Below are 27,592 nucleotides of genomic sequence, written 5' to 3' on the forward strand. Positions count from 1 at the left end.
GGAGGAGCTCTGTTGAGGCCTTATGTGCCACAAGGCCCGAAGTGGATAGGTAACAGGTAACAGGTAAAGAATGAATGACGAGGCCCGATTACAGTCATTTGAACTGATCGTTGAACAGTTCCAGGCAGCACAAGCAGCAGCACAAGCAGCAGCCTCGGCTGCAGGCGATGGTGTCAGAGGACGACCCTCCTTACCTGCAGTTAGAGCTCGTTCTGCTCCTGTTCACCGTGTTTGGAGATTAAAGATCATCTGTTAATCATTGACTCAAACACACATGATAGCGTGCACCTTCCCTGCTTATTGCAGGTACGGCTTTGGGTTATTGGATGCCGGGCGGATCGTGCAGCAGGCCGCACTCTTCCACAGTGTTGCTCCACAAAGGAAGTGCACTCAAGAGGCCAACCTTCGCCAAGAAAGGTACAAATGAACAGAGGTGTCAAAAGTATTCACATTCATTACTCAGGTAGAAGTATAGATACTAGAGTTTAAAAATAGTTGAAGTATCAACTCAAGTTTTTTACTCAAGTAAAAGTATAAAAGTACTGGTTTCAAAACTACTTAAAGTATAAAAGTAAAAGTAATGTAAGGGGGAAAAAAGCCATTAAGGACAAAAGCCATTGAAAATGAATGCATCTTAGTATAATGTAAATATATTAAAGAAGCATATATGTGTACTATTGAGCATTAACATGTGTTTCAGAGAGCAGGAGATATGATGACTAGTTGCCTATAAGTATTGTAATAGTGCAAAAAGTCAAACTTCAGAGGCATGTTATCATTTATCCTAACCTTTATTGGAATGTACATCCAAGTTTAGTTGCAGGAATCTGAGGGAACGGATGTAAGAACAAAACTGGACAAGAACATCTGAAACAACCACAACCACATTCACTCTATCCGGATGGAGCAAATTAACTGGATAGTTTTTTTTTAAAGGCTGAAATGAAATAGAGTAACGAGGCTGTTTTTAAAATGTAAGGAGTAAAAAGACAGATAATTGCGTGAAAATGTAACGATTAAAAGTAAAAAGTCGTCTGAAAAATAATTACTCCAGTGAAGTATAGATAACCAAAATTTCTACTTAAGTAAGGTAACAAAGTATTTGTAACTTTGTTACTTGACACCTCTGCAAATGAATAACTACACACACTCGGTTAAAGTTGACATTTAACAGAAGCAAGGTTTTTTGTTGTCTAGAATCTTCCCTCCTGGGGGCGGAGTCAGCATAAACATCCAATCAGACGGCTGCAGAGGGAGTCCCAACGAGATCAGCACTCTAGAGCATGTGCAGGTAAGACACAGAATAAAATAACAAAGATGTAATGCGTCTGCTAATACTGTAGTCAATTTATTTAGTTGTAATCCTTGATATCACTTCTCAGTGGAGCTGCTTGGCTCCAGAGCAAGTTTAGGTAAACGTGGAGGCTTCCGGCTTCTCTTTTTCAGATTAGACAAATATGGTATAAAAGGTGATACGCTGAACTTTAAAGGAGTGAGCAGATGGATTTTTGCTCGCTTTGGATGGAGTTAGTTTTGTGTCTGTTTTCCTCTTCATCTGGCCTCTAAGCTCAGATAAGCCAACCTGCCGTTGCTCCTGTGAGCATGATTTGATGGTAGAGGAGATCAGATTGGTATCAGTGTCTTTTTTCCCCCCAACCCTCAGCAAGAAATTGAATTAGTTTATTTTCCAACATGTTCAACTATTCCTCTTATACACAGAGATGTACAAAACTCTATTTATAGCCATCATACACACTGATATGTTCCTTGTGATGTTATTGTAGATCTCCTATTAGAGACTTTCCATGTTTCTGTTTCTCTTGTAAACATAGAAATCAAGCAGATTTGCTTTAAAAAAAAAAGAAAAAACGTCTGCCAGAAACCCAGAAAGCTTCAAGATGTCATACAAATTGTTTTTGAGTTTCTCTGTCATGCGCTTTATACGAGAATAGAAAAGATAAAAAAGGATCCCACTGTGATGTGAAATGTGTTGGCTGTGTCATTTGCTGAAAATGGCAAATTTGGATTTTCTTGAGTTCAGCCACATACATCTGAATGTGTTCCTGTTTGACTCTGACAGCAGGCGTGCGCGTTTGTGCAAATTATCTGTGTTTGTGAGTTTGTGTACTTGTGAAATGGCAGCGAGCGAGCGAGAGAGAGCGAAAGAGAGAGGGAGTGTGTCAGCATGTAAACTGAAAAGGCCTCATCTTTGCAGCTCTGCTCCCTGGCAGAAAGCGTGGGTCAGGCCATCGCTGCGAGGTGTGATTGATGGACGTGTTGCTGTGGTAACATGCCGTAAACAAGAGCAGGCTGTCAGTCTTTTTGCAGCTTGGCGGCGTTCTCTGCGATGTGCCATTGTCACACCAGATGTGCTGCTTGTGATGAACAGGGACAGGGAGGGTGTTTACTTTGCTGCTGGTAATGGCGGGGGGGAGGGGGGTTATGAGCTTATCTAATTCATTTCCCTAATAGACCCCTCAGCTGTTTTTGCCAGTGTCTTTTCTTTCTCTTGTTTTCCAGACCTGCTTTTCTTTACGCGCATCTTTGGGTCGCTGGAGTGATGATGGCCGTGACCATCTGCCTGGCACGTACAGTATCACAGACGAGACCAACGGGGTTTGGGATTTAAACTTAAGGCGCACAGCACACGCTAGCACCGCCTTGCTGCATTTCCATAATTACTTCAGTTGACTTCATCAGGAAGAGATGAAGCTGTTTGTTCTTGCATGTGTCACGCGTTGCACGTCGGTCTCACCGGTTCTGATGTTTGCAGACTTCCTGCCTTTATGTTAGCGTGCATGCAGAGATTTAGATGAAAAGATTGATGTAGGAGCCACATCTTTAAATATGCAGAAAGGACATTATGAGGTTGGTATTAAGACTAACAAGAGGGTCGGTTATAGCTATAGTTATAGTGGAAAGTGAATCACATTTTCTGTTATGTTGCCCTCTGTATGATGAACTGAGAACTCCATTATTTACTGAAATGTCTGTTAAAAACCCAGAAATGTTCTGGTACTCTGACGATGATAGAATGGACGGGTTGTTTAACTTCATGTTTTTAAGTTGGCTCATTTTGTTTCTGAAGCCTGGATAAAGCGTCAGGATTGTTTATATGTTTAATTGGTACAGGCAGTGCTTTAAGTGGGCCGGTACGGAGCAGTTCTAAATTGTACCCATCAGCGTACCGGAAATTATTTACTGTGTGCGGCACGTACCGGTACTGTTCTTCCCAGATTCCCCATCAGTCAGTAACTCCCCCCGATCTCCCCAAAGTCTACAGGTTGGATTTGTTGATTAAGGTGTTTTGATGCTCAAAGCTTGCCGTACAGACGTTAAGGCGCGCTTGGCCAACCCGCGGCTCGCAAGCCGCATGCGGCTCTTTGGCTGGTGTCATGCGGCTCTTGCAACTTTATTTGATAGGTGCAGTGAAAGACAGACTCGTAGGAAGTGGGTGCAAATTATGCCGCGACTGGAATCGAACCCGCGTTCGCTGTACGCAAGTCGCCTGCTCATCCCGTTGAGCTATACAGGCGCGCTCGTGGTGACGGAAATAACTTGGAGGGACAAAATGCACGGCCAAACGGAAATATGAAGGTAAACACAGGAGGTTTTTAACAGAGTGGGAGAGTTTAATATATATATATATATATATATATACACAAATTTACATAGTCCCATATTTGTATGACTGGAGGGGGAGAGTACCGGCACTTATTTTTTCCCACTTAAAGCACTGGGTACAGGGTCTGTTGTCTGCCTTTCATTTGCTTTATGTTCCTTTTTCTTTTTTGGTGTCTTGTCCACTCGGGCTGGGCACTTCATGTGCATGACACGTAAATAAAAAGTTCAATCAATCAATCAATCAATCAATCAATCAATATAGCTGCTGGCTTGGCTCTCACTAACTCTCTTTTAAAACCAGATATTATGACATAAACTATTCTCTACGTCATTATCTGTTTTACTCTAAATATTCCCATCATTTACTAAATGAACACTTCCCTGTATTAAAGATGATACGGACCCACGAATGAAACCTACAAACCCACTCCAAAGGCATGTGGTCCTTTAGAGTTGGACTTGATTTTATAAAAAGTTTTGTGCGTTTTAGAGAAACATGGCTGCAGACTCTCTACATGAACTACCGGGCATCCATGCAGAATGAGACTGTGGACAGAACAGCGGGAGTCAAAGAAGACGGACTGTTGAGCTTATTACCAGCACATGATATTAACCTTGGACATTTTACTACAAATGATTAGAGTCCACATTTGTCCCCTTGTGCATGATGCAATTGGCTCTTTCTTTCTTTTTGCCAGACTTCAAACACATCTCTAGAGACTTAGTTTTTTGAGCATGACATTCTGCTAGACCTTCAACTTTTTAACTGTTTTTTTCAACAGATTTTCATTTGCTTTTCTAATATTGTATTTACTTTTAAGTTATTTAGCAAGTATTTTTTTCCTTCAGTAATTATTATTATTCTGCAGGAGCATAATGTCTTTTTTGGGACATTGTTTTGTTCAGTTCCATGCATGCCTCGATGGATGTAACTGTTTTAATTGATTTATTCTGTCAGTGTTGATCGTTTGCTGCTTTTCGTTTTTGCCTGATTTTGTTTTAACTAAATGCTGCCTTCTTGGCCAGGTCTCTCTTAAAAAAGAGATTTTAATCTCCACAGCTAAATGAAATAAAATAAATAAAGGATAATAACTAAATAAAGCAGTTTTAAATGTTACGGTACTGTCAAGATGAGAAAATGTGCGCTATGAGTGAAAGAAACATATTTTTGCTCCTTTTTGTCGCCAGTTTTTCTCTTTCAGAAGCGATTTGTTCCCGCCTCTCTTTCTTGATTATCCTTGTGTCTCTTGTCCACCTGTCTCTCTCCAGGTGATAGTGAGCGTCAACGCCGTGTGTCGCGGTGACCTCTCCGTAAGCCTCAGGTCTCCAGGTGGAACGCTGTCCCTGCTCTTGGATCCGCGTCCCAACGACTCCTCCAAGGCCGGCCTGCAGAACTGGACCCTGATGACGCTGCACAGCTGGGGGGAGCCGCCGCGGGGCCGCTGGACCCTGCAGGTCAGAGCAAGAGCTGCCGTCCTCACTCACGCTACCACATGTGTCTAGGGCTGGGGATCGAGAATCGAATCGATTCCGATTCTTAAGATTCAGAATCGATTATCAAGATTTGTTTCGATTTGATTCCGATATTGATTTGGGTTAGTGTTTTTAAAACTGTTTTGTGAGCTGTTGCATGAATTATATGACTGTAATTATGCAGAATATGAATACTAGTATTATATTGAGATTCAACAGCAAGTATTGGCAGATAATGATGCTGTAAGGACCAATCAGCTCCAAGAATGCTGATAAAACTGCTTTCAGAAACATCGTGTGGGTCAGAATTATCAAACAGATCCAGGGAGGAAACAGACGGAGGAAATCGGTTTTAATTTTTCCCACATTCCGTTTTTATTTTTTCCATTTTCGGTCTATTTTGGTTTTTAATTTTTGGGAATTTGGTTTTTAGCATTTTTTGCAAATGTAACCCCAAGACATGTATATAAACATGTGTATAAAGTAATGAAATATAGACAATTTATGCAATTATAACTGAACACTTTAATGTTTTCATACCTTTAAACATATGCAAAGGCAAAAACATGGCACCAGTTATTCTCGTGTCCAACAAAATATTCCTTTTTTGGGGATAAACAAAAAAATAACCATAAGTTGTAATGTAATGATGAAAAAAAATAATACATAAATAAATAAAAGAAAATTAAAAAAAAAAAGTCGTCCCCCCCAAAAAAAAAATAAAAAATCGATCTTTAGACATATGAATCGATTTTTAGGAATTAATATGAGAATCGATTTAGAATTGGGAAATCGATTTTTTCAACACAGGCCTACATGTGTCACATGTTGAATGACTTGTGACATGGTGCTGAATCACCTTCACACATGAATATGAAAACATGATTTTGAATCTACCCCAGCACTGCCTCGCTCCTCATTGTCAACATTCTATAATGCAGTGTTATGCGCTCTGTAGTTTATACAAAAAGGAGGAGAATACACTAAAAATATTCTGTTCCGCACCGTTGTTTTGCTTCTTTTTTAATGCCTTTGACTTGACTTTGACTTTTTGTCACCGTGTCAGCTGACGGCTCACTAGGGTTACAAAAAGTGGCAAAAGTCTCTCCGGCTGGGCTTGTGTACTAATGTTCTCTCTAAAGGGACCCTATCCCACCTACCTTTCCCCATGATATAGAAATGATTTGCTCCGCTTCACATTGTCCTCTTCCAGTTGCTGTGGCATATAGAAGTTTAAAAATAGCCCAGCACAGCTCAGCTCAGCTTGGTTCAGTTCATTTTGCAATAGCATAGTGAATCATCCTCCACTTTCATCTCCGAGCTTCAGCCAAGCATGGCAATCTTCATTTTCCTCCCCGCACCCTTCTTTTCCTCTTTTTTTTTCTTTTTTTTTCTTCTCTTGCTGTCATAGATGTGCTGATGTTTGATACGGAGGAAGGAGCTAAAATAGAAGGGAAATTAAGACGGGAAGGTTAAATAACCTTGGCCGGGTTTGACAGTCACAATGCTGCCGGCGTCTGATTAGAATCCATACTCACAGACAGTAACACGCCGAGGTCATTTACTGTATATGTGTGGGTGGAAGCGGCGGGGGAGGTGGGGGGGGGGGGGGTCAATGTGTAGGTATGTGTGTTTGTGCATGTGCAAATGCATATTGCTCCTTGTAAACAGTTGCATGTTTCTAGTGAAAAAGCTGTGAAGATGAAAGACAGCCGCCCCCTGTCCTCTGTCGCCTTCCCCTACGAGCTCTCACGCCCATGCAACCCCGCACACACACAACCACACACACACACACACACACACACACACACACACACACACACACAACCACGCACATCACTTTCTCTCCACGTCTGCCTTTCTGTCATTGTGTTTCTCGCATGTCCTCGTGCAGATTTATCGTGCCCTCTGTGACCAATTACCAGAGCTCAGTGTGTCGCGGGGACCGGGAGGAGTCACCGTTAGGCCGAGCCAAAATAACGCGCCTCTGCTCATTACTGGAGGGCCGAGACAAGACACCGCAATGCCCGCAAACAAATTAAAGCTGGCATCTGATGCGCTGCGGTGCATCGGCAACAGTTATGACCTGCGCTTACCCAAAAACATGCCCACAGATGAACTCCCATCAGTGATCAGTACGCACCACCCAGCTCCTGGATCACAGAAATGAAAGCTTTCAGCTACCGATGAGGAAATAACATTCCATGGACTTGTTCAGTGTCATATAGGTGCAGTTTGTTTTGTATTTTGCTGGCTGTCACAGGCAAGTGGCAGTGGCAGTTGAAGTCACAACGACACGCAGAGGGACGCAGAGGGTAAACACGCTGATGCAGAAGAGAGATTGAAGGGGGCGAAGGGTAAACTATCAAATGGAAACTTTGTTCCGGGTCTTTACTGGTCTATCAGCTGGATCTATATTTTATAACTCAAGTGTCACACATTGTGGATGTGTGGAGGAGGGCGTGTCTGTGTTCGCCTACGTTGGCTTGTCGTGCAGACGCCTGTCAGAGAGCGCCGTGGTGCTGAAGCTGCGCTGAAGGGGAGAGGGATAGAGCTCGGCTGACCTTCCAGCGCTGTGAAGGAGACGGGGAAGAAGTGCTGGAATCTCGCTTTGTCACACTTCATGTATGTGTTTGCTCTCTGGCACTGCTCAGCGCTTTTACTGTTTCATAACCAAAGGAATGATGAATGAACAAACATGTGGGAGCATATGGAGGACACAAATATACAAGTATTATGATCCGTGACAATCAATGACTACGTTTACATGCAGTCAAAATTCGGGTTATTACTAATATTCCGGTTACTGAAACATTCGGAATATTCCGTTTACATGCGTGAGCAAACAGGGTTATCCCTGTTCACATGGTAATTAATCATTTAGGATATCTGGATCAAACCAGCGACGCGCGGAGAACGTGATGACGCAATTACCGTCATTTCCGCTTCTTCTTCCTGTATCCAAATTCAAAACAAATGCTGCTTCGTGCAACTTTTCGCTCACCTTCTTTTAAATCTGGCTATCCCGGTACTTTCTACCGTCTACAAATGCAGAAATGTTCATATCCTTCATTACATTTATGAAGTGATTAGTCTCCTCCGGGTCTTGTGTTTCTCCGTGTTTATAAGAACTTCCTGGACTCAAAAGACCAGGATTCCTTGTGAACAGAGCATGTGCAGAAAACACATTCATGTTCCGTTTGATGGGGATATCCGGTTAGGCGTTTACATGACCGAATATTCGGGTTTTAAAAAGAGTAACCCAGGGGTCATATTGGGGTTTTTAAAAACCGGAATATGAGCAAATTTGGGTTATTCAAAGGGGTTATTGGTGTTTACATGGCCGTGCAAATTCGGGTTATTGCCAATATTCAGGTTTTAAAAGGGTTATTAAGTGCATGTAAATGCAGTCATTGAGGATAAGCCTTCATCCTGTAGTGTGCAGCAGTTCATCATGTAAGGGGGGGGTCAAACACCAGTTTTGGTGAGGTTGTGTTTGGGACTCAAACAGGTTCCGTAACTGATCTTGCTAGCCGCCACGGTAGATATCCATATCCTTAAGATCTTATAAATCACATTCATTTGTTAAGTTTCCAGAGACTTTTCCAGCTTTATTCTACTCTGGAAGAGGTAAGAGTCTATCCCATCAGTCATCAGCCAAAAGGCAGGATACACCCTGGAGAAGAGGTGATATCTGATTGTAGATGAAATGTGCCTTTTTGATCTGCGTTTATATTATCTGTTTTATTATTATTATTTAAAAAGAGGAATGAGTGTTTTTAAAACCTGTGCAAATATGACAAAAGCTAACTGCCTCCTCATATCTGTCCAGAAATACAGAAGAAAGATACAGTCTCTTTGTATTGTAGGTGAACAAACAGTTTTTTTGTTTTTTGGGGGTGCATGTGTAATGCACTGCCGACTCCTCTAATTGGTAACTGTGTGATTGGCAGCATTTTACGTTTCTTCTGCTGCACAACACAATGGGTTTTCAAAGAAGAAGATGGAGGGGTGTCATTACTGAGCTCTGCTTTCATGGAAACTCCTTCCTGTATTCAAACAAACACAGACAGCCACACCAAAATTATAAACACACATATATTAGTCCCCCTTCCTTCTCACTCGGCTCCATACTAACATGCCCAGAGGGAGAGTGTGTGTGTGTGTGTGTTCGTGTGTGTGTTTGTGTGTGTGTGTAGCAGGATGGCAGCAGTCTATGAGCAGTAACGTCTCTGATTCCCAGAGGACTTTGAGACTCAAACTGACTAGTGGTGCTGCAGGAAGATAATGGCACTGTTTAGCCTGCAGCACTGCGGACACACACACACACACACACACACACACACACACACACACACACACACACACACACACACACACACACACACAATACACCCACGCACAAACAAACATCCTTGCTGCCGGTGAGTGACAGATCATACATTCACCATCATTGCTGGAGCTTCTGCAGGAGTCACTCTCCTCTTTTCTCCCCAACACACTCAGTGACTAACTAATAAAATAATAACCTGGAGATAATGTATTAATTATGCAGTTTAATTGCTGCACACAGCCAGTAGGAACACAACGTTATTAGCTGGCGTTTGCCACCTGGAGTTGACGGATATGGCAGTGTTTGTGTCTTTGTAAAAATAATCAATACTTTAGTCTTCTGCAGGAAGATGATACCCCGACTAAATGATCTCCTGGAGGCCTCTGGTGTCCTGAGAAAAGAGACACTGACAAATGAAAATGGACATTTTTGACTGGCAGGAGAGAGAACACATCTTGGATGTCTTAAGCATTTAAATTTCACGTTTGAAGACATTAGCACCAGCCGAAGAGATGGCTGTGTAATTACTGAATTTTCTAGACTGCGTAATAGATACAATTAATCACCTAAAAAGGCAAAAAATTCAAGACAAAAAATAGCAGAGGTAATTAAATTTACTCTCCATAATGACAGTAACATATTGTTTTACCATTAGAGGAAAAAATAAGTGATGAACATTCACCTTAATTAAATTTTGTTCTTACACATCCGATGGCTCGCACACATCGATACAAATTGCAGACCTCATGTCCATTACTTGTAATATTCAAGACATTAAGTGTGTAGTTCTGCTATAAACCTTTATCCCCTAATTCAAATCCAAACAAGCAAGTAGGAATATGGGCTGGGAATTCAAATCTTTGAGTCAAAGCTACAGATATACTTAATTGTAATTCCAAAAAACAACAAAACAAAAATAAAAACTCTAACATTGTGCCAGTTTACAAACCCAGACACAGCCGTCTCCTTTCAGCGATGGAGGAGGAAATTCTGATGGTACTTCTTCAGCGTGAAACGACTGTTGGTTCTTCTGCTTCTCACTGAACACAGATGTCAGTACTCATTGTCACATGCGGTTCTGTTATTTCGGTAACGACCGCCATGCTGTAATTGGACGTGGTGGAGATCTCGGCTGTTTTTCTGCAGCAGCAGCAAAACTCCCATATACAGTCTCAGGTTCTGCAGCTCTGCTGTCAAAGCTTAAAGTGGAAAACAGAATCACTCGCACATTCAAACAAACAGTTATTTTCACCCCCAAACACACAAACACACTCTCGCTCTCACTGGCCCAAGGTGGATTTCTAGAGGTGCATATATTTGCATATATCTGCATTGTTAATGAGTTTGGGGAGATCAAGCGATCTGAGTGGCCCTCTGTGGGTATTTCTTTTTTTCTTTTTTCTTTTTTGAGTGTGTGCGTGCCTGTGTGTGTGTGTGTGTGTGTTTGTGTGGAGGGGGATTGAGGTTGGGTGTGTAAATATCACCCACTGTGCGCTGGCACCCGTCACAGATGGTCGGGGGCGAGGGCACCCTGTGGGCAGAGGATACCTATTTCTGTGTGTCTGTGTGCTTTGTGTGAAACTCGGAGGCAAAAAGAGTGCGACTGTGAGAGTGTGTACGTGAATACTTGGCACTTTTTGTCTGTGTCGTTAACTGTGTGCACTTGCTGTGTGTGTGTGTTCGTCTCTGTGCTCGTGGTAGGATGTTTGTTAAAGTAACTCCAACGCTGTGTGTGTGTGTGTGTGTGTGTTTACAGCACAGTGCACACTGTGTGAGTGTAGACCTGTGTTTGTTGGCTTGTTTCTGTTAAGGCGTGCAGGGAGCGCGCGCCCCAGCGCTTGTGTGTCTCCCAGCATGCAGCGTGGCTATGATGGCCCTGTTTTGGATGATTGATGTGTTGGAGGGAGCAGCGAGGAGCCCAGGTTGGGCCAGAGCCTCAGTCTGACACACTGCTGCTTCCCTGCTGCTTTACATATGTACACGCAGCACGACTGCTTCTCCGCTCCCATCTGACTCTGCCTCACTCTCACAACTCTGCCAGCTCTCGCAGGTTCTTTTTGGGGGGATTTTATTGTGTAACTTCAGTTTTTTCTTGGTTTTGTTTTTTTCATGAAAGCAGACTGAGTCCTCAGTAGTTTTTATTTTTTTATTTTTTTTTTTAGGGGGGGGTTGAGCAGCTTCCTGTTTTACTGTTTGCATGTTTCCAGGTTTTAGCATCGTCCCATCATGACTGAACCTAGTTACAGAAGTATTTAGCAGGAGTGCTTCAGGTGCTGCTGAACATTTTGCAATCTTGATGTAACGACTGTGTTCTTGAACAAACTAACTGCTGTGTGATGAAGTCTCACAGGAAGTCACAATAGCCACAATAGAGCCGCTGATTCTGTGTAACTAACATTTATTCTTGCTCGTTGCTTAGCGTTGATGTTCCTGTAGTGTTATTCCAGCCTGTAAACATATATTTAGCATTATTTCCATTTCCCCTAAAATCTATTACTATTTTATTTTATTCTGAGTTTTATTTTAATCCCTAACCCTCATCAACCTCGACAGACAATGGAGTTGATGATGAACAGTCCTTCAATCACACTTGACCCTCACTATCATATTCTAACAAGTTCAAGTGAAATTTTACTTTTTACCAAAATTATCAAGACATGTTAGAGTTTACAAAAACAAAAAAACAACAAAGGTATGCAATGATTTTGAAATCCAGAAAGTGTAGAAATGTTACTGTTTTGTACTGTGAACTCTACTTTCTGGAGCAAGACTGTTGAATGTCGTGAAAAGATTAACTCGAATAAGTCGACTTTGCAAATCTACAAGATTTGTGAAACCCGACTAAGATTGTGTGTTTAGGTTCTTCCATAACGACTCATGTTTTTCTCTCTTCGTGGAGTCGAGCTGGGGGCTTGGGGGTTAAGGACGTATCGCTTTTTATGTTTTGCATTTGCTGTAAAGCAGATTGAGCTACATCCAGTTGTGTAAGAAGTCCAATAGCAGTCTAATTAACTGACTGATTACTAAAATGACTAAGATTATTTAGATTCAATCCTGACATCAGATTATCCCAGAAAAGTTTTTTTTTTTTTTTTGGTCTCTTAAATATGTATCCCCCCAAAAATGTGTCTTGCTGCTTTTAATGTCGATGTAAAGCACTTTGAATCACCTTGTGTTGAATTGTGCTATATAAATAAACTTGCCTTGCCTCGCCTTGCCTTAAATATATCAACTACTCTTGACAGAATAAACTAATCCCTGCATCATCTATACCTGCTTATTCATATTTAGGGTCAGGGGGCTCTGCTGGATCTGTCTTCAGGCGGGAGGCAGGGCTGCATCCAAGTTATATATTAAGGATTAGTAAAGATGGTGAAGGTGGCTGAACAGACAGCTGGCATCTACTTATTAGCAAAATGTCAACAGTCAACAAGCAGAACGACCTGCAAGGATGCAAAATGTGTAGAAATGGATGGACATTACACAGAGGTGATGTCTTACATGGTTGTTGTTGGACCTTTCTTCTGAATTCAAAGGAAAAGGTGACAGCTGTGGGCCATGGTGTTGCAGCAGCAGCAGTGTGGAGCAGGCTGACTTGCTAAGGAGCTGCTCTTTGGTCCACGAATGAGATACATCATCAGATTGTTTGTTTTTTCTGTATTTCCAGAGTTTACTCCCACTCCCTCTCCCTTTTCCTTACTTTCTCACAGTTGTGGTCTGTCTATGTTTTACTCCATTAAAGGCAAATATGTTTTCCTCATGACAACAGTGTCATACAGTAGCATGTTTATTTTCTGCGGATAATTAATTGTGAACTTAAACAGTAAACATCGCTAAAAGCATGACAGCGTGACGTGCTGTGTGCTACAATCTGATGGTTGTTGAGTCAGGAAAAGCAACTTTATGTATAAAATTAACTCCACCCCAATTAAAAACAAGCTGTCATCTCCAGCTCTAACCCTCGTGAGGTTTTCCAGCGACAGCAGGGTTGCAGCTTCTCAGAGAGCCATGTCAGCCTGGCAGAGAGGCATGCTGGGAGGCATGCAGGGAGGCATGCAGGCCTTATTGATCCACCTGTAGCATCCAGCTGTTTGCTTACCAACAACAAATCAATGCGGCTCTCAGCGGGAGGCCTGCCCTCTGATCCGCTCAAAGCCCCTACACATGAAGTTACACCACGTCACATGCACAGGCTTGGCAGTCGCTTTGGCTGCTGTTGGGACGTATATGGAGTCAGGTCCGTCTTTGAACGCTTCTCCATAGGGTCTGTATGTTTGCAGATATGACATGATAGCTATTAAAGGTTGATCTTTCAGTATGAATAATTTGTGGGCTGATTTGAGATATTTTACAAGAAGGTTTCCCTGGTTTCAGCCCGGGGCGTTGAGTTGGGATCTTCCTGTACCTGTGGGTTTTATGTCTGGTTTCCTTTCTCTCATAGTATAAATAGGTAGCTCTAAACTGACCGTATGAGTAGAGTTTGTGTCCGTCTGGCTCTGCGTTGTGCCACTGCACCACCCCATCTCATCAGAGTGTCGTACCCCAGCTTGCAGCTTTGCCTGGTCACTCTTAGGGCCAGTCCCAATCCCCCCCTACTCCTACTTTTCAGCCCTACCCCTAAATTTTGTGCGTTCCTGTGAGGGTAGTGGTGTCCCAATTCCTCTTTGCATGTAGGGCTCGTGGACATAACGAGGGCTAGTGGGTATGAATCTAGCCCTTCACAGCTAGGGATTTCAGATGCTGACTTTGCGACCGAGGGCCAGAAAAATTTCCCAGAATGCTTTACGTCATCATTTGCAGACTGAATCAAACAAAAAAACATGGCTGACATTTCTAATTTTTAGTGAATAAAATCAATATTTTCAGTTAGTTTCTGCATAAAAATGCGTTTTGATTACATTTCTAGCGAGAAATATATATTTTAATTTCATAATATTCACTCAGTGAATGTACATAATCACTCGCTTGCTTGTTGTTGCGTTGTATCAGATCTCGCCAGAATAATGGCTGATTTATGGTTCCGCGTTAAATCAACGCAGAGCCTACGGCATAGGTTACACGCCGACACGTGTCGCCGCATAACCTACGCCGTAGTCTCTGCGTCGATTTAACGCGGAACCATAAATCAGCTCCCGAGCCGGCAGCTTTTCTCATCCCCTGAAAACATCGAAGCAAATTTCTTAACAGACGTTATTTGGATAAACTGAGCCCAGGTTGGGGACCTTAACGGTTACTTTTACGCATGAAAAATTATTAAAACTTAATAAAGTGGCATATTAACAGCGTATGTGCAAACGTAACTACGCAGTCGCTTACGTACCCGAACGTAAACCACGCAGTGACGTAGCAAGTGGTGTCCCAATCCCTAGGGAAGATTACAAGGGCCCTACTCATTTTTAGGGCTAGTGGTAGAAAGTAGGGGGTGTATTGGGATTGGCCCTTACACACATTTCTCCCATGATGCCTTGCCTTTCTTCCTCGGGGTTGGTTACTAACAAACAAACAAAACTGGACCCAACAGTTCCACATTACAGCTGTTCAGACCATCACAGAACAACCTCCGTGCTGCTTTGTCTCTGCAGTGAAGTTAGTAGCTGCAGTTCTGTGATTTCTAGACACAATGCTTTTAAGGTCTCAGGTCTCTATCCCAGTGAAGTTTACCTTTCACCTGAGTTATGCTTCTATTTGCTGTTTTTTTTTGTCATTCATGGTATTCCAGCTTTGTTGATTTTGAAATGTTCAAAGTCCTTGCTGTTCTTGTTACCAAAGTCCCCGCCCGACTGGTCATAGAAAGAAGTATTTTAGATATAACATCAAATACTGGATTTCCAGAATTCATTGATGCATTATTTAGGTAGCAGCACTTACATCCTAAATATATATGCAAATATTTACAGACGTACTCTAATCTTACGTAACATAAGTTCATAATTCAATCAATTTGGATCGCTTCAACTTTGAAATGTAACTTCCTACATTAATTTTAAAGTGTTGGCTTAAGTTTGAATTAAAATCTTAACGGAAAACACTAAAATCCTGTATGTTATTTCATATTGTGAAGTGACTGCTCTAAAGTTTCTGCTCTTGGATAGTTTGATGAAGTGGTGTCTTTGCTGCTATGTTTTGCTTCCAGGTGACTGACCATAAAGGCAGCGTGAGGAAATGTGCAAGGTCGAGTGAAGAGGAGGCTGTGGGAGCCCTGCTCAGCGCCGCGCTCATCCTCTACGGCACCTACCACCCACACAAGCCCGTGCGCGGTACGTGAGCGCGTTAGCCTCTCTCAACACTCTGAACCCGTGCAGACCGAAGTGAGCACGCAGGCAGAGATGCTGCACAGGTGTGACTTCAGAACAGAGGGCATCATTAAGCAACACGTAGGTAAATTAAGATCACGATAGGGAGAAACAACTGGACTAACTAGCGGAAAGTTTGAAAGCTATATTTGAAAAGGTGCTGGTCTCATTATGTCAGATTGTTTAGGTCTTCTCTGCCCCGGCTCCTCCCCCTCCTGCCCTCTCCGCCTCCGTGGCTGCAGCGCTGTGGTCCGAGCAAGTCGTCCGGGTCACCGGAGGGGCTCTGATGTGTAATTACAGTGTGACCTCTGGCTGACCCTCTTCAATCCCACCATCTCCTTCCCAGCATGCACACGACTTCCACACAGGCAGAAACCTCATTAGCCACATCGCCACGCCAGCATCCTCCATGTCCCTGTCGGGGGTTTGGGGGGTTTTTCAAATTACCGAGGCATACTGGGACGGACTCGTTGAGCCACACTGTCCTGTTGATCCGTGTCAGCAAGAGCTCGCTGTGGCCGTGGAGGGCCCGGATTATCACAACACACACTAGAAACGCAGGGAAAGTAAAGAACCTTCACAAATGTTACAAGTGATTATATTCCACTTTGATTATTTCTACTTTCATATTGCTGAAGATCAGGGTGTGAGGGAGGAAGAGTGATGGAGACTTGAAAGGTGATGGAATTTCACCCAAGGGCCCCACTTGGCTGATTTATGTGTCCAAGGATGTGTGCGTGTGCATGTGCGTGTCCGTGTGCGTGTGCGTGTGTGTGTGTGTGTGTGTGTGTGTGTGTGTGTGTGTGTGTGTGTGTGTGTGTGTGTGTGTGTGTGTGTGTGTGTGTGTGTGTGTGTGTGTGTGTGTGTGTGTGTGTTGCACTCTCCTGTCTTTCTGTCAAGATGCTGATCTCTCTGTTGAGGGCTCAGTGCACCCCCCCTCCTCCTACTCTCCCTCCTTCTCCATCCATCCATGTATCCCTCCCCATGGTCCTGGGCCTAACCCAAGTTCAAGCTGTTAGTCAATCTGCTGTCCACACACCACACAAACTGGGACTTTACCTTCACAGTCTCGAGCAAGTGCAGACAGCAAGTGCTTGTATTTCCCAAAAGTTTCAGACAAGTTTCATCGTCTGCTGTGACATTCGTGCATAACTGGTATTTAAAAAATACAAAAGTAATTAAATGATTGCCATATAGGTTTGTTAAAACCTATTCAGAAAATGCAAGGACTTTTTGCAAATAATGTACTAAGAAAAAAGATGCCAAATAACATTCCTGAAGAACAACGAGAACATAATGGATTCCGGTTGCAAGGAATTGTTTCTTTGTTGCCAAAAGAGCATTATTTACACTGTACTCTTTTGTTGGGAGGCAACATGCGGCGCGTTGACATTTCCAACACCTCACCTGGCGTTGAAGTCATTTTACCACACAAATCAAGTTATTATGGACTTGACTGTGTGTATAACATCATTCTCAGGTTTGAGCGAGACGAGGCAAAATAAGCGGCTGACATATGTCTAAAATTATGTTATATGCTGGGCTGTTAATGTGAATAACACCATAATGTGTGGCATAAGGCGTGAAATCTAAACATTATCGCAAGAGTGTCCTCAAACTATTTTGCTTATTTGGTGTCCTACAGTATGTCCAAAGTTCATTGATTTTAGTTGTAGAGGTTTCTTGTGTTTGGCATATTCTCCATCCCCCTGTTTAGGGTGCCTGCCTCTCTCCTGGTGTTGGGGTTGAAATGCAAGACTTCTGCAATAAAACGCAGCAAGTTAGTTTGTGAAGAACCATGAACTCGGGTGAAACTGAATATCAGGACTGTCATGAAGACGGGATTTATTGTGAGACTACTGTAAGCTGCATTTCTGCTGGCTTAGTCAACATGCTGCCGTTCCAGCGTGCTCTCCTGATCTGTTTCTAGTCCTGATTAGGCCGGTGTTGAAAAAATCGATTTCCCAATTCTAAATCGATTCTCATATTAATTTCTAAAAATCGATTCATATGTCTAAAGATCGATTTTTTTTATTTATTTTTTTTGAGGGGGGTGGGGGGGGGGGGTTATTTTCTTTTATTTATTTATGTGTTGTTTTTTTTCATCATTACATTACAACTTTTGGTTATTTTTTTGTTTATCCCCAAAAAAGTAATGACTTTAAATATGTTTAAAGGTATGAAAACATTAAAGTTTTCAGTTATAATTGCATAAATTGTCTATATTTCATTACTTTATATACTGTCTTGGGGTTACATTTGCAAAAAATGCTAAAAACCAAATTCTCAAAAATTAAAAACCAAAATAGACCGAAAATGGAACAAATAAAAACGGAATGTGGGAAAAATTAAAACCGATTTCATCCGTCTCTGTTTGCTGCCCTGGATCTGTTTGATAATTCTGACCCACATGATGTTTCTGAAAGCAGTTCTATCAGCATTCTGGGAGCTGATTGCTCCTTACAGCATCATTAGCTGCCAATACTTGCTGTTTAATCTCAATATAATACTAGTAGTAATATGTTGCATAACTACAGTCATATAATTCATGCAACAACTCAAAAAACAGTTTTAATAACACTAACCCAAATCAATATCGGAATCGAAACGAATCGGATCGAATCGAATCTTGATAATCGATTCTGGATCTTAAGAATCGGAATCGAATCGATTCTCGACATTTGAATCGATCCCCAGCCCTGGTCCTGATACAGGTAGGATTTTAGAGGAGGGGCAAAATCCATTGAATTCCCATTGATTTACAGTTTCATTAGAAGTCATCAAGCATTTTTATTCACTTATTGTGTGCACTTGAAGGGGGGGGTACTTCTCTGTGCCTACATACAGTACTCCACGTCTGTCGTACGCCAGTTCATCCTGTCGTCACTCTTGACGGTGAAGATGACGCCCAGCTCCAGCCGGCTCGCCTTTGTGATCCAGCTGTGTCCTTGTGTGCGTTTGTGAGTCTTTCTCCTGAAGTGTGCTTGCCCCCACCCGCGTCTGCGTGGTGGCTGTGCTGCAAGTGAAGGTAAATTGCTGTGATTATGTGGCAGTAATTGAACAGGGATGGTGTGTTTAATTAAGTTGTTGTTTCCTGATGTTTCTCTGTAGTTGCAGAAGGCGCCACGCTGACAGGTGCCTTGTCTCGCCTCGCCGAGATTTTTTTTTTCTTCTCTGTACCAAATGCTTTGTTGTGTCTCCTTTTTTTTAACTGTGTTTTTGTGTGTGCCTGCGTTTTAACATAATGGTGTTTGTTGGACATGGGCATGATTACGTGTGTTCAAAAGGGTTTATAGTGTTTTAATGTGTGCACCTGTGTGTGTCTCTATACGTCGGTAGGCCTCCGAGCATCTACAGAGGGAAATGTATGCAAGTATTTGTCTGCAGCTTCTTTTCTGTGCTTGCTTGTCAGAATCGGTGTGTTTGTGTTTTATGAGCGATCTGTTTGTGTGTCCGTGTTAGGGCTGGGCGATATTTCGAGATTTTAATATATATCGATATATTTTCAAACGCGATATGGTACGAGATTTAATTGTTATGCAGGAAAGGGATATTTGTTTTATTTTATTAAAGAAGCATTTTTATTCTATATATGTAGGCAGTTTATTTTTATTTCATTTGTTTTATACATTTTGATATTGTGCCGACCTCTGTTAATAAAGCAACCTGTGTGACATTTGGCACGAGGCTTTGTATTAAAACTGACTGTTTTTTTAAGGGTTTGCCTCAGAAAAAATGAAGCTAACAGAGATGCTATGCTATAATGCTTTGGGGGAAACCCCAATTATGTCACAGAAAAAATATTGATATATAATCGAGTATCGCCATTCAGCTAGAAAATATCAAGATATGACTTTTGGTCCATATCGCCCAGCCCTAGTCCGTGTGGCTCTTTCTGATCTGACTTCTGGGTTCTGCGGCCCAAATCAAATGGTAGGAAACATAGGTGTCATAATTTAGTTTCCTCCTCCTGCTCTTAATGTAGAACGTCTCCCTTCTTCTCTCCTCATCCTTCCCCTCCTTCTCTGCAGAGGTGTGATTACAATCCTACTCTCAGCATCAGTGATCTGAGGGGTGTGTGTGTGTGTGTGTGTGTGTGTGTGTGTGTGTGTGTGTGTGTGTGTGTGTGTGTGTGTGTGGGTGTGGGTGTGGGTGTGGGTGTGTGTGTGTGTGTGTGTGTGTGTGTGTGTGTGTAGCTGGTGATCTGAGCAGCCTGGTGCAGGGTATTGTGCAGCACAATCCATGGACGATGTGTTCAAATGAATGCCTCCATTCACAATTACAGCCTCTCCATTAGCTGCAGCTCTTGCTGCCTTGTTGTTGTCTTTTCTTCCTCTCTGCAAGAAAAAAAAGCAATTAAAGTGGGACAAAAAACAAGATAGAAGAATGCAAGCAATGTACCTGGGAAAAAGAAGAAAATAGCAAGTGAAGGGAGGAGGGAGTGTGAGTGTGTGTGTTGTGTTTCTCTCTCCACTTTACTGTTGAGTAAAAGTCTCCTTGCAAACATCCACTCATAAACTTTAAAGACATTTTGATGCAGATTTCTCAGGAAGGATAGTTTGAGGATGAAAGTGTGGAGTCGTGGTTAAGGTGGAGGGTGGTCATTTGAGTCCCGTTTAAAGCTGTACGAAGGAACATTTTAGATTTTTAGTGCAGAGGGTCCCCCTATAGGTGTGGAGGTTTAGTCACTTTTATGACACTGACACAGATTCACTCTAGTTTGGTCTCTTGCTCTGTCACTTTCTTGTTTTTTCCTAGTTTCATAAAAATGTTGATCTGTGGCCAGCTGTAAGGCGAGACAGGGCTTCCTAAAATAATCAAATTAAAATAAGTTATCAAAAGCCCTCAACAATTATACTTTAATATGAATTTAAATCCTCTGTTCTGTGTTTTGCAGCTAAAAAAAACATATTTCACTGTGTTTGGGGACTAGAAGACGTGTGTGCAGGTTTACACAATTTTTTCCAGAATGTTTGAATGTTTTTGTTAAAAATGGATTTGAAAACACCAGCACGGATGTATTCAGGCTCAATCTTTGGTTACTGTAACTTAAGTATGTGTAAAAGATGTGAGTGAGATGCAATCAAACTGTGCTGCACAGGAACTGAAAACTCTCTGCAACAAAGAAAAACTACCATATTAGGAGGAAATCCCAGATTAAATACACAGCATGCACGTCATCCCACAGAGGTGGATACCAAACATTAAGTGAGAGGCGGGATGCACCATCGGCGGGTCACCTGTCACTCACAGAGACAGAAAACGTTTCACCCTCATACCTCCATCCAATTCAGACACTAAATTCCCTCCACGGAGGATCGCCTGCCGACCAGCGGGTCAAGCCCAGAACATTCATGCCGGGAGACAAAATAGAAAACTGAAAAGTGCTAATCTCATTGATTGTAACTTTAAGTTTTGAATTAAATGAGGGAAAAATGTGTGCATATACAGATTTCAGGAAAATCTGAATCTGACAATATTTTTCAAGTTTTAAACGGTTTTATAGAGTTACTGTTTTAAGTCCACTATGAGTATTTAAAGACCTACTGTCCTTTTATAATTTCAGCTACACTTTTAGGAGACACTTAAAAGAAGTAGTGTTTTCAGCCTTACTTGCATCTATTCTCTAGCGGTTGACATACACATCCATTTACTGTGCAGCAGCACCTGTCACAGCTGGTGGTTTGGTAACAAGGTTTAACAAACAACATTATCTGTTGCTGCAGATCACCTTTTAGAGAGTGAAACGTAAACTGTTGCACTGTGACACATCCTGAATCCCGCAGGCACAGGTGTGTTTCGCTGCAGGTAAACTGTGGCGACAAAAGCAGAGACTTCTTCTCAGATTAGCAAACCTTAATTCAGGCAAAGTTCAAGCACTGCGCGCAAGATGATCAAAGGCATGAAGGGATCGTGTAATAATAATGATAATATGAGTCATTTATGATGATCGGTGATGACTTTTTCAGGTCTTAAATCGGTGAGAGGAGAGTGATTTAAAATATGTGTTAAAAAAACTCCCCAAACTTTTGAATAGGAACATAGTTTGGGAGTAATACAGCGACTTGTAATGCTCTAACGGCATTCCAACCCTTTTTTGTTTACTTCAGAGAGCCCCTCGGTGAGCATTGTGTCCATGGGGTCGCAGCACTTCATTCCTCACAGTTGGCTCTACAAGAGGGACAGTTCCCCCCCCTTGGATCTGCTTCAGTGGGTCTACCGGATGGAAAAAGATAGGAAAGTGCGGGCTGCTGATATCACCGTCCCAACAAAACGCAAGGTACAGTCCCATACACCACACACACACACACACACACACACACATGCACACACTGTGTTTTACTATTCAATAAATCACTGGCGCTGCCTAATTTCCTATGGATTTCAATTTCCCCTTGGACACATCTGCATTGATCAACTTCAGGTGTAAGGATCTGCCAGGTGTCGCTCACTGTGACACTGAGGAATGGCTCACGGGTTTCTGCCGTATGTCCCTATGTGTGCACGTGTGTGTGTGTGTGGATATGTGTGCATGGGTACAGGAGTGGGAATTGTGCACACGCGACACGTCTGTTCTTCGTTGTCGTTGCTGTTGAGGCTTCAGGAAACAAATCCTTGAGTCTGAGTAATCACATCTGAAAATGTCAGAATCACGCAGGCAGTTTGGTATCAGACAGTGGAATCAGGACTGGAGATATTGTTATTCTGATTATATCTGCTTTTACATTAAGTCTAGGCCTGATTAAAAGAAACAGTCAAACATAATTGGGGGGGTGGGGGTCTCGAGCAGTTGTTATTACAATGGAAAGACCAGGTTATGACACCCATAGGAATTAAAGGATATTTTCTACAGCAGCAAAATCTCTCAGCTCTTTATCAACTGATAAAATTTTCGTTCAGACTTTGTCTTCTTGCAATCATCATAACCTGCTGTCTCCATCTGTTATTGTGCATTACGAGGGCAATTACAGCCGTATTGCACTGTTGGATGGTGGGTAGATGTTTGTGTGTGCTGCTGGCTGGCGTGTCCTTGCAGGGATGCTCGGTCCCAGGGCCTGCAGATGAGTTTTCAGCTGGTGTTAGGAGGCAGCGACGAGGTCTGACAATGTCTTTACCCCAAGTTCCTCCCCTAGAGGCACATCTGAATGGATTGTAGATGCAAGGAGGAGAAATAAATTGGAGAAAAGGATAAATCGATGCTTGGCGGAGAGGCAAACAGACCCTCCAACCCCCGGTCCAGACACACACACACACACACACACACAAACACACACGTTCCACAGCGTGGGTTTTTTTCCTTGGGCTGTATTGGATTGGTATGCAGAGCCGAGGAGAGACAGACTCAGAAAAGACTTGGCCTACAAATGATGTCCTTTGTTTGATCCATTAGGTTGGGGGGGGTGTCCCATGGAGATGCGGTGGAAGAGCTGGGACGCAAACGTTTCTGTATGCATACGTCTCCCTCTGAGTGAACGCTTCTCATCAGAGAGAGGTGGAGGAGATCAGCTCCAGGAAAAGCTGCTTGTCACCTTTTTCTGTGGACGAGCACAGAGATAATGGAGCAGATTTACTATCTCCGGCAAATTAGCGTGCAGTAGCACATCAGGAAAAAAATGCAGATGGGAGTGTCCAGCTCTGCACACGAGGTCCTAAAACCACGCTGATTTACGGTGCAACAAGCTCATTACACTAATGACCAAAGCAGTCAACCAGAAGCCGCGCAGATTAGGGTTGAGGAGGCGCAAACAAACAAACAAGCATGTTTATAATCCAAAATAACATGGGCGTGGCCTGTGTCCTATTTCATCAGAGGCCATATCAGCGGAACCTGCTCACTAGGAATGGGTGATATTTTACCGTTCTCGATATACCGTAAAAAAAATTCCCCACAGTAAGAATTTGTCATCTCACGGTAAAAACGATAAATTCCTGTTGATGATGTTTTTGTGTAAAGTTGATTTATGGTTCTGCGTTAAATCCACGCACAACGTACGTGAAGGAAGGAAGGAAGGAAGGAAGGAAGGAAGGAAGGAAGGAAGGAAGGAAGGAAGGAAGGAAGGAAGGAAGGAAGGAAGGAAGGAAGGAAGGAAGGAAGGAAGGAAGGAAGGAAGGAAGGAAGGAAGGAAGGAAGGAAGGAAGGAAGGAAGGAAGGAAGGAAGGAAGGAAGGAAGGAAGGAAGGAAGGAAGGAAGGAAGGAAGGAAGGAAGGAAGGAAGGAAGGAAGGAAAGAAAGAAAGAAAAATTCCCGTTGATACGTGTTTGTGTAACAGACATGGCGGATCTGAGTCATTACAGTTTTGCAGTACAGGTGGACTAATTTAATTGGTTTTTATTAATTCAATTTAATTGGTGTAGTTTAGTAGTATTTAGTATCTTTTAGAACAGTGATTTGGGGGCTCCAAAGACTGAATGTGGTGATTTATAGTTCCAAAGGTGGAGTTGAATTGGTATTTTTTTTATCGTAATTTTTTATCGTTATCAGGATAAATGCCAGAAATGATCGTGATACATTTTTTAGTCCATATCGCCCATCCCTACTGCTCACCTGTTTAAGATTTAAGATCTCTTTGTTGTCATGGTATAAAAGTATATTTAAAATAAATTACCTCAAACTAAACAAAACACTGAAGTCAATGCAGGGAGTGCAGAGCTGCAGCTCGCCACCGTCTTCAGGTGAAATATTTATGAAGCGCTCTTTGGCCCTGATCACAAAAAGGGAATTGTGTGTCAAATTTGATGCCTGTCAAATACACACATTCACGGGTGTCACAACATTTCCCTCTGAGGTCATCACTACAGTACATTCATGAAACAAATGTCAGAATCAGGAATGTTGAATTTCTGTGACGTGTTTAAACGAAGGTAAATACAGTAACGCTAGCGCTGCAGGATATTGGGCCTGAGCAGTGTAAAGAACCACAAAAATACACACCAGTGCAAAGAGGTGCTTGCATTCAGTCTTGCTTCACTGTTCTGTGTGGCAACTGCATGGCTCTGATGGAAATATCACTCCTGCTGCTGGTCCGTGCACCACTCTGAGACAGACCAAAATATGTCAACAACTACCAAACGCATGGTTTCTAGACAGTGATGTCACATTTGAAGAGAAGCTACTGGCTCTCATCGTATTTACAGGAAGTCAGTTTCTCATTTCATACATTACAATCATCAGCTCTTATTTTGGATTCTTGTCTCGTGACCAAATAGATTCAAAATTAAAGACAGATTAGAGACTATCAGTCTCAGATTTGCCTTATGCTAATAATTAGCTAAAACAAAAAAGGACCTGCTATGATGCAAAATGAAAATAGTGAACATGTGAAACATCACTTCAACATCAGCCAGGTGGAAGCTTCTCGTCGACCCTCGTCACTTGTTATTCAAGTATGGATCTAATTGTGTGAGTGAGTTTGCGTGAACCCCTGCTGAGGTGATCAGACCACTTTCACTCTTAACCAGATTCATGAGATGCAATCAAGTATAAACTTTGACTTCCCTATTAGTATTTGTGCACCCGTGTTTCTCTGCCACTGCTCAGCCTGTTTACACTCCACCACACTATTTTTATCTCCACTTTTTCCTGACTTCTTCACCAGCAACAGTGTACAAAACCATTTCTTTTAGCCAGGGACTTCTCTTTTCTCCGTGCTTCTGTTTATAGTCTGGTTTTTTTCATTCATGCTATCCTCCCCTGCTGTGCTTCTATTTTCATGAATGCTGTGAGAAATAATTAGAGCACCATGCACGGTGCCGTCTGCTGCCGCACTCCCACTTCCCCGCATCACCGGAGCCCCGGCTGTAATCCGCCAGCTCGGGATTCCTCACAACTTTGAGCCGTCGGCATTGACCGAAAAGTTAAGATTAATACGTGATGGCAGTCTGAACGTCACTCCCGTGGACAGAGCTGCCTTTTTTTTTTTTTCACTTGTGAACACGGAGTTGAAACCAATTTCTCTGAAGAGTTTCTCATCTTCCATGAGGATGGGGGAGAAGATGTCAGAGGAGTCATGACTCCTGCTTCAAGTGGTAGTGGCGTGAAGGACCTCAAACACCCCTGACAAGAGCACATGTAACATTTCTGGTTAAAAATAGTCTTAAAAAAAGAGAAATACTTCTTGGTAACTTAACTAAATTGCCACTTCATATATTTTACACATAAATGTCAGTTGACTTGTCACGGAGAGAATGAGTCATCCTGTAAAAATACAGTTGCAGCCGAGGAAGAGCTCTCTGAGAAAATAACCCCTTGTGATGCCATCAGGTTTGTGGGCGGAAACTTTGAGACGTTGAAAGTCACAGACCTTTCTACCGATGGAGTTTGCATGCAGTGTTTTTGCAGCACTAACATTTATTGTTTCATGACCTCGGCCGTGTAATTAACTAGCAAATGCAAAGCAACACTGTTGTCTTTCAAGTGAATTATTGCAGTGGCATCAAACTGAATGGGATCTACAGTTGTATATAGTGGAAATACTGTTTTGATTGTTTGTCTTCAGATATGGGAAACGCCTAACCTGAGTCTCACCGAGCCCCTGACATCCAGGAGGAGTTTAAAGGTAAGTCTGCTGCAATACTGCTCCATTTCTGGAAGAAATACAGAGAAAGGATGTGGATGCATGCAGATGAATGTCTGTTTTGGCGGTGAGCCCATTTGGCCTCCAAATCCATGCTTTTCATAATTATATATATTTTTTTTAAACAGCTGGAACATTTATTGAGGTTGGCAACTATTATGATGATAAAAAGAAAAAAGTCTATATAACAACAGCTACTATACCCTGGTTGTTAAGAGTTGTCTCAAAGTGCCAGTGGCTAAAAACCAACAAAACCTGTGACAGAGCAAAGCAACGACCATACTCGTATCAAACACTGGCCAGGCATCCTAGTTCTTTTCCTTGATACAAAGATTTTTTCCTGGTTGACTGAGATTGATGTTTGCCCCCAGTTTGGTAGCGGTGACTCTGAGTTTTCTGGCTCCTCCCACCTGTTGCTCCATTGCTAACAGCAGCGGGGACGCCACAACCACAACTGGGGTTTCAGTACCGGCTCATTTTCTTTGCCACCAGCGGAACGAGTTGCTAGATTACACTCTTCCTAAAAGCCTGCTGGGAGCGTAGCAAACACATCTGGCTCAGACAGGAAGACTTAAAGTGCTGGAACTCGTTGGGATTTGAAAGCAACACATAGGAACGTTTACAGTGTTTGGTACTTTGGGTCCCTCTGTGCAGTGGACGTTAGGTTGCTTTTACAACATTGTAAGATTTACTCTTGTCCTTTGGTTTATTGCTCTCTTATATATTTATTTATTTATTTTCCATAATTACTTTCTTGAGTCTCTGCCAAGATGTCCACTGTGGCTCTGTGAGCTTGCATCCTCGTTGCGGATGCGTGACATTGGGTTGCCAAATGATGCAGTTTTGCCACCAGGCGAACAACACAACGTTGTTTTTGGCTGGTTTTTGCCTCTAGCAGGGACAGAAGATAACACCACACACAATTAAGCAAATATTTCTTCAGATGAAATTAAAGCTACTGTTTCAACATGAACAAAAGTTATTTGCTCTGCTTTGAAGACTTGTTCCTGTCCTGTCATCCAACACAGACACGAGAGCTGCTTCCAACAATCGCTCCGTATCAATGATAGCTATGGATGGTTTTGAGGCCACGTTTACACATAGCCGGGTATTTACAAAAACTGATATTTCCCCCTCTACGTTTTGAAAAATATCCTCGTTTACATGAACCCGCATGAATACGTTGTTAAGGTTGCTATGAGCATCCAAACCTCCAGGGGGCAGTGTAACGAGAAGCATAAAGTCCTGCTAGCCAATCAGAATCCTGGAAAAAAACGTCAACAAATGACACGTGTG

General features: G+C 42.5%; 1 protein-coding gene across 1 annotated transcript in view; it reads left to right on the forward strand.

Moving 5' to 3' along the window:
- Nucleotides 1-22,153, forward strand: part of LOC133440587 (neuroendocrine convertase 1-like) — a 228,783-nt gene extending 206,630 nt beyond the window's left edge. Inside the window, exons 14-19 of the mRNA XM_061717903.1 lie at nt 307-417; nt 1,198-1,291; nt 4,894-5,079; nt 15,564-15,687; nt 21,834-22,003; nt 22,148-22,153. Coding sequence (XP_061573887.1) covers nt 307-417; nt 1,198-1,291; nt 4,894-5,079; nt 15,564-15,687; nt 21,834-22,003; nt 22,148-22,153 — 691 coding nt within the window. The remainder of the gene's footprint in view (nt 1-306; nt 418-1,197; nt 1,292-4,893; nt 5,080-15,563; nt 15,688-21,833; nt 22,004-22,147) is intronic.
- The last annotated feature ends 5,439 nt before the right edge of the window (nt 22,154-27,592 follow it).

Source organism: Cololabis saira, chromosome 3 (genome assembly GCF_033807715.1).
Source record: "Cololabis saira isolate AMF1-May2022 chromosome 3, fColSai1.1, whole genome shotgun sequence".
NCBI classification, from domain to species: domain Eukaryota; kingdom Metazoa; phylum Chordata; class Actinopteri; order Beloniformes; family Belonidae; genus Cololabis; species Cololabis saira.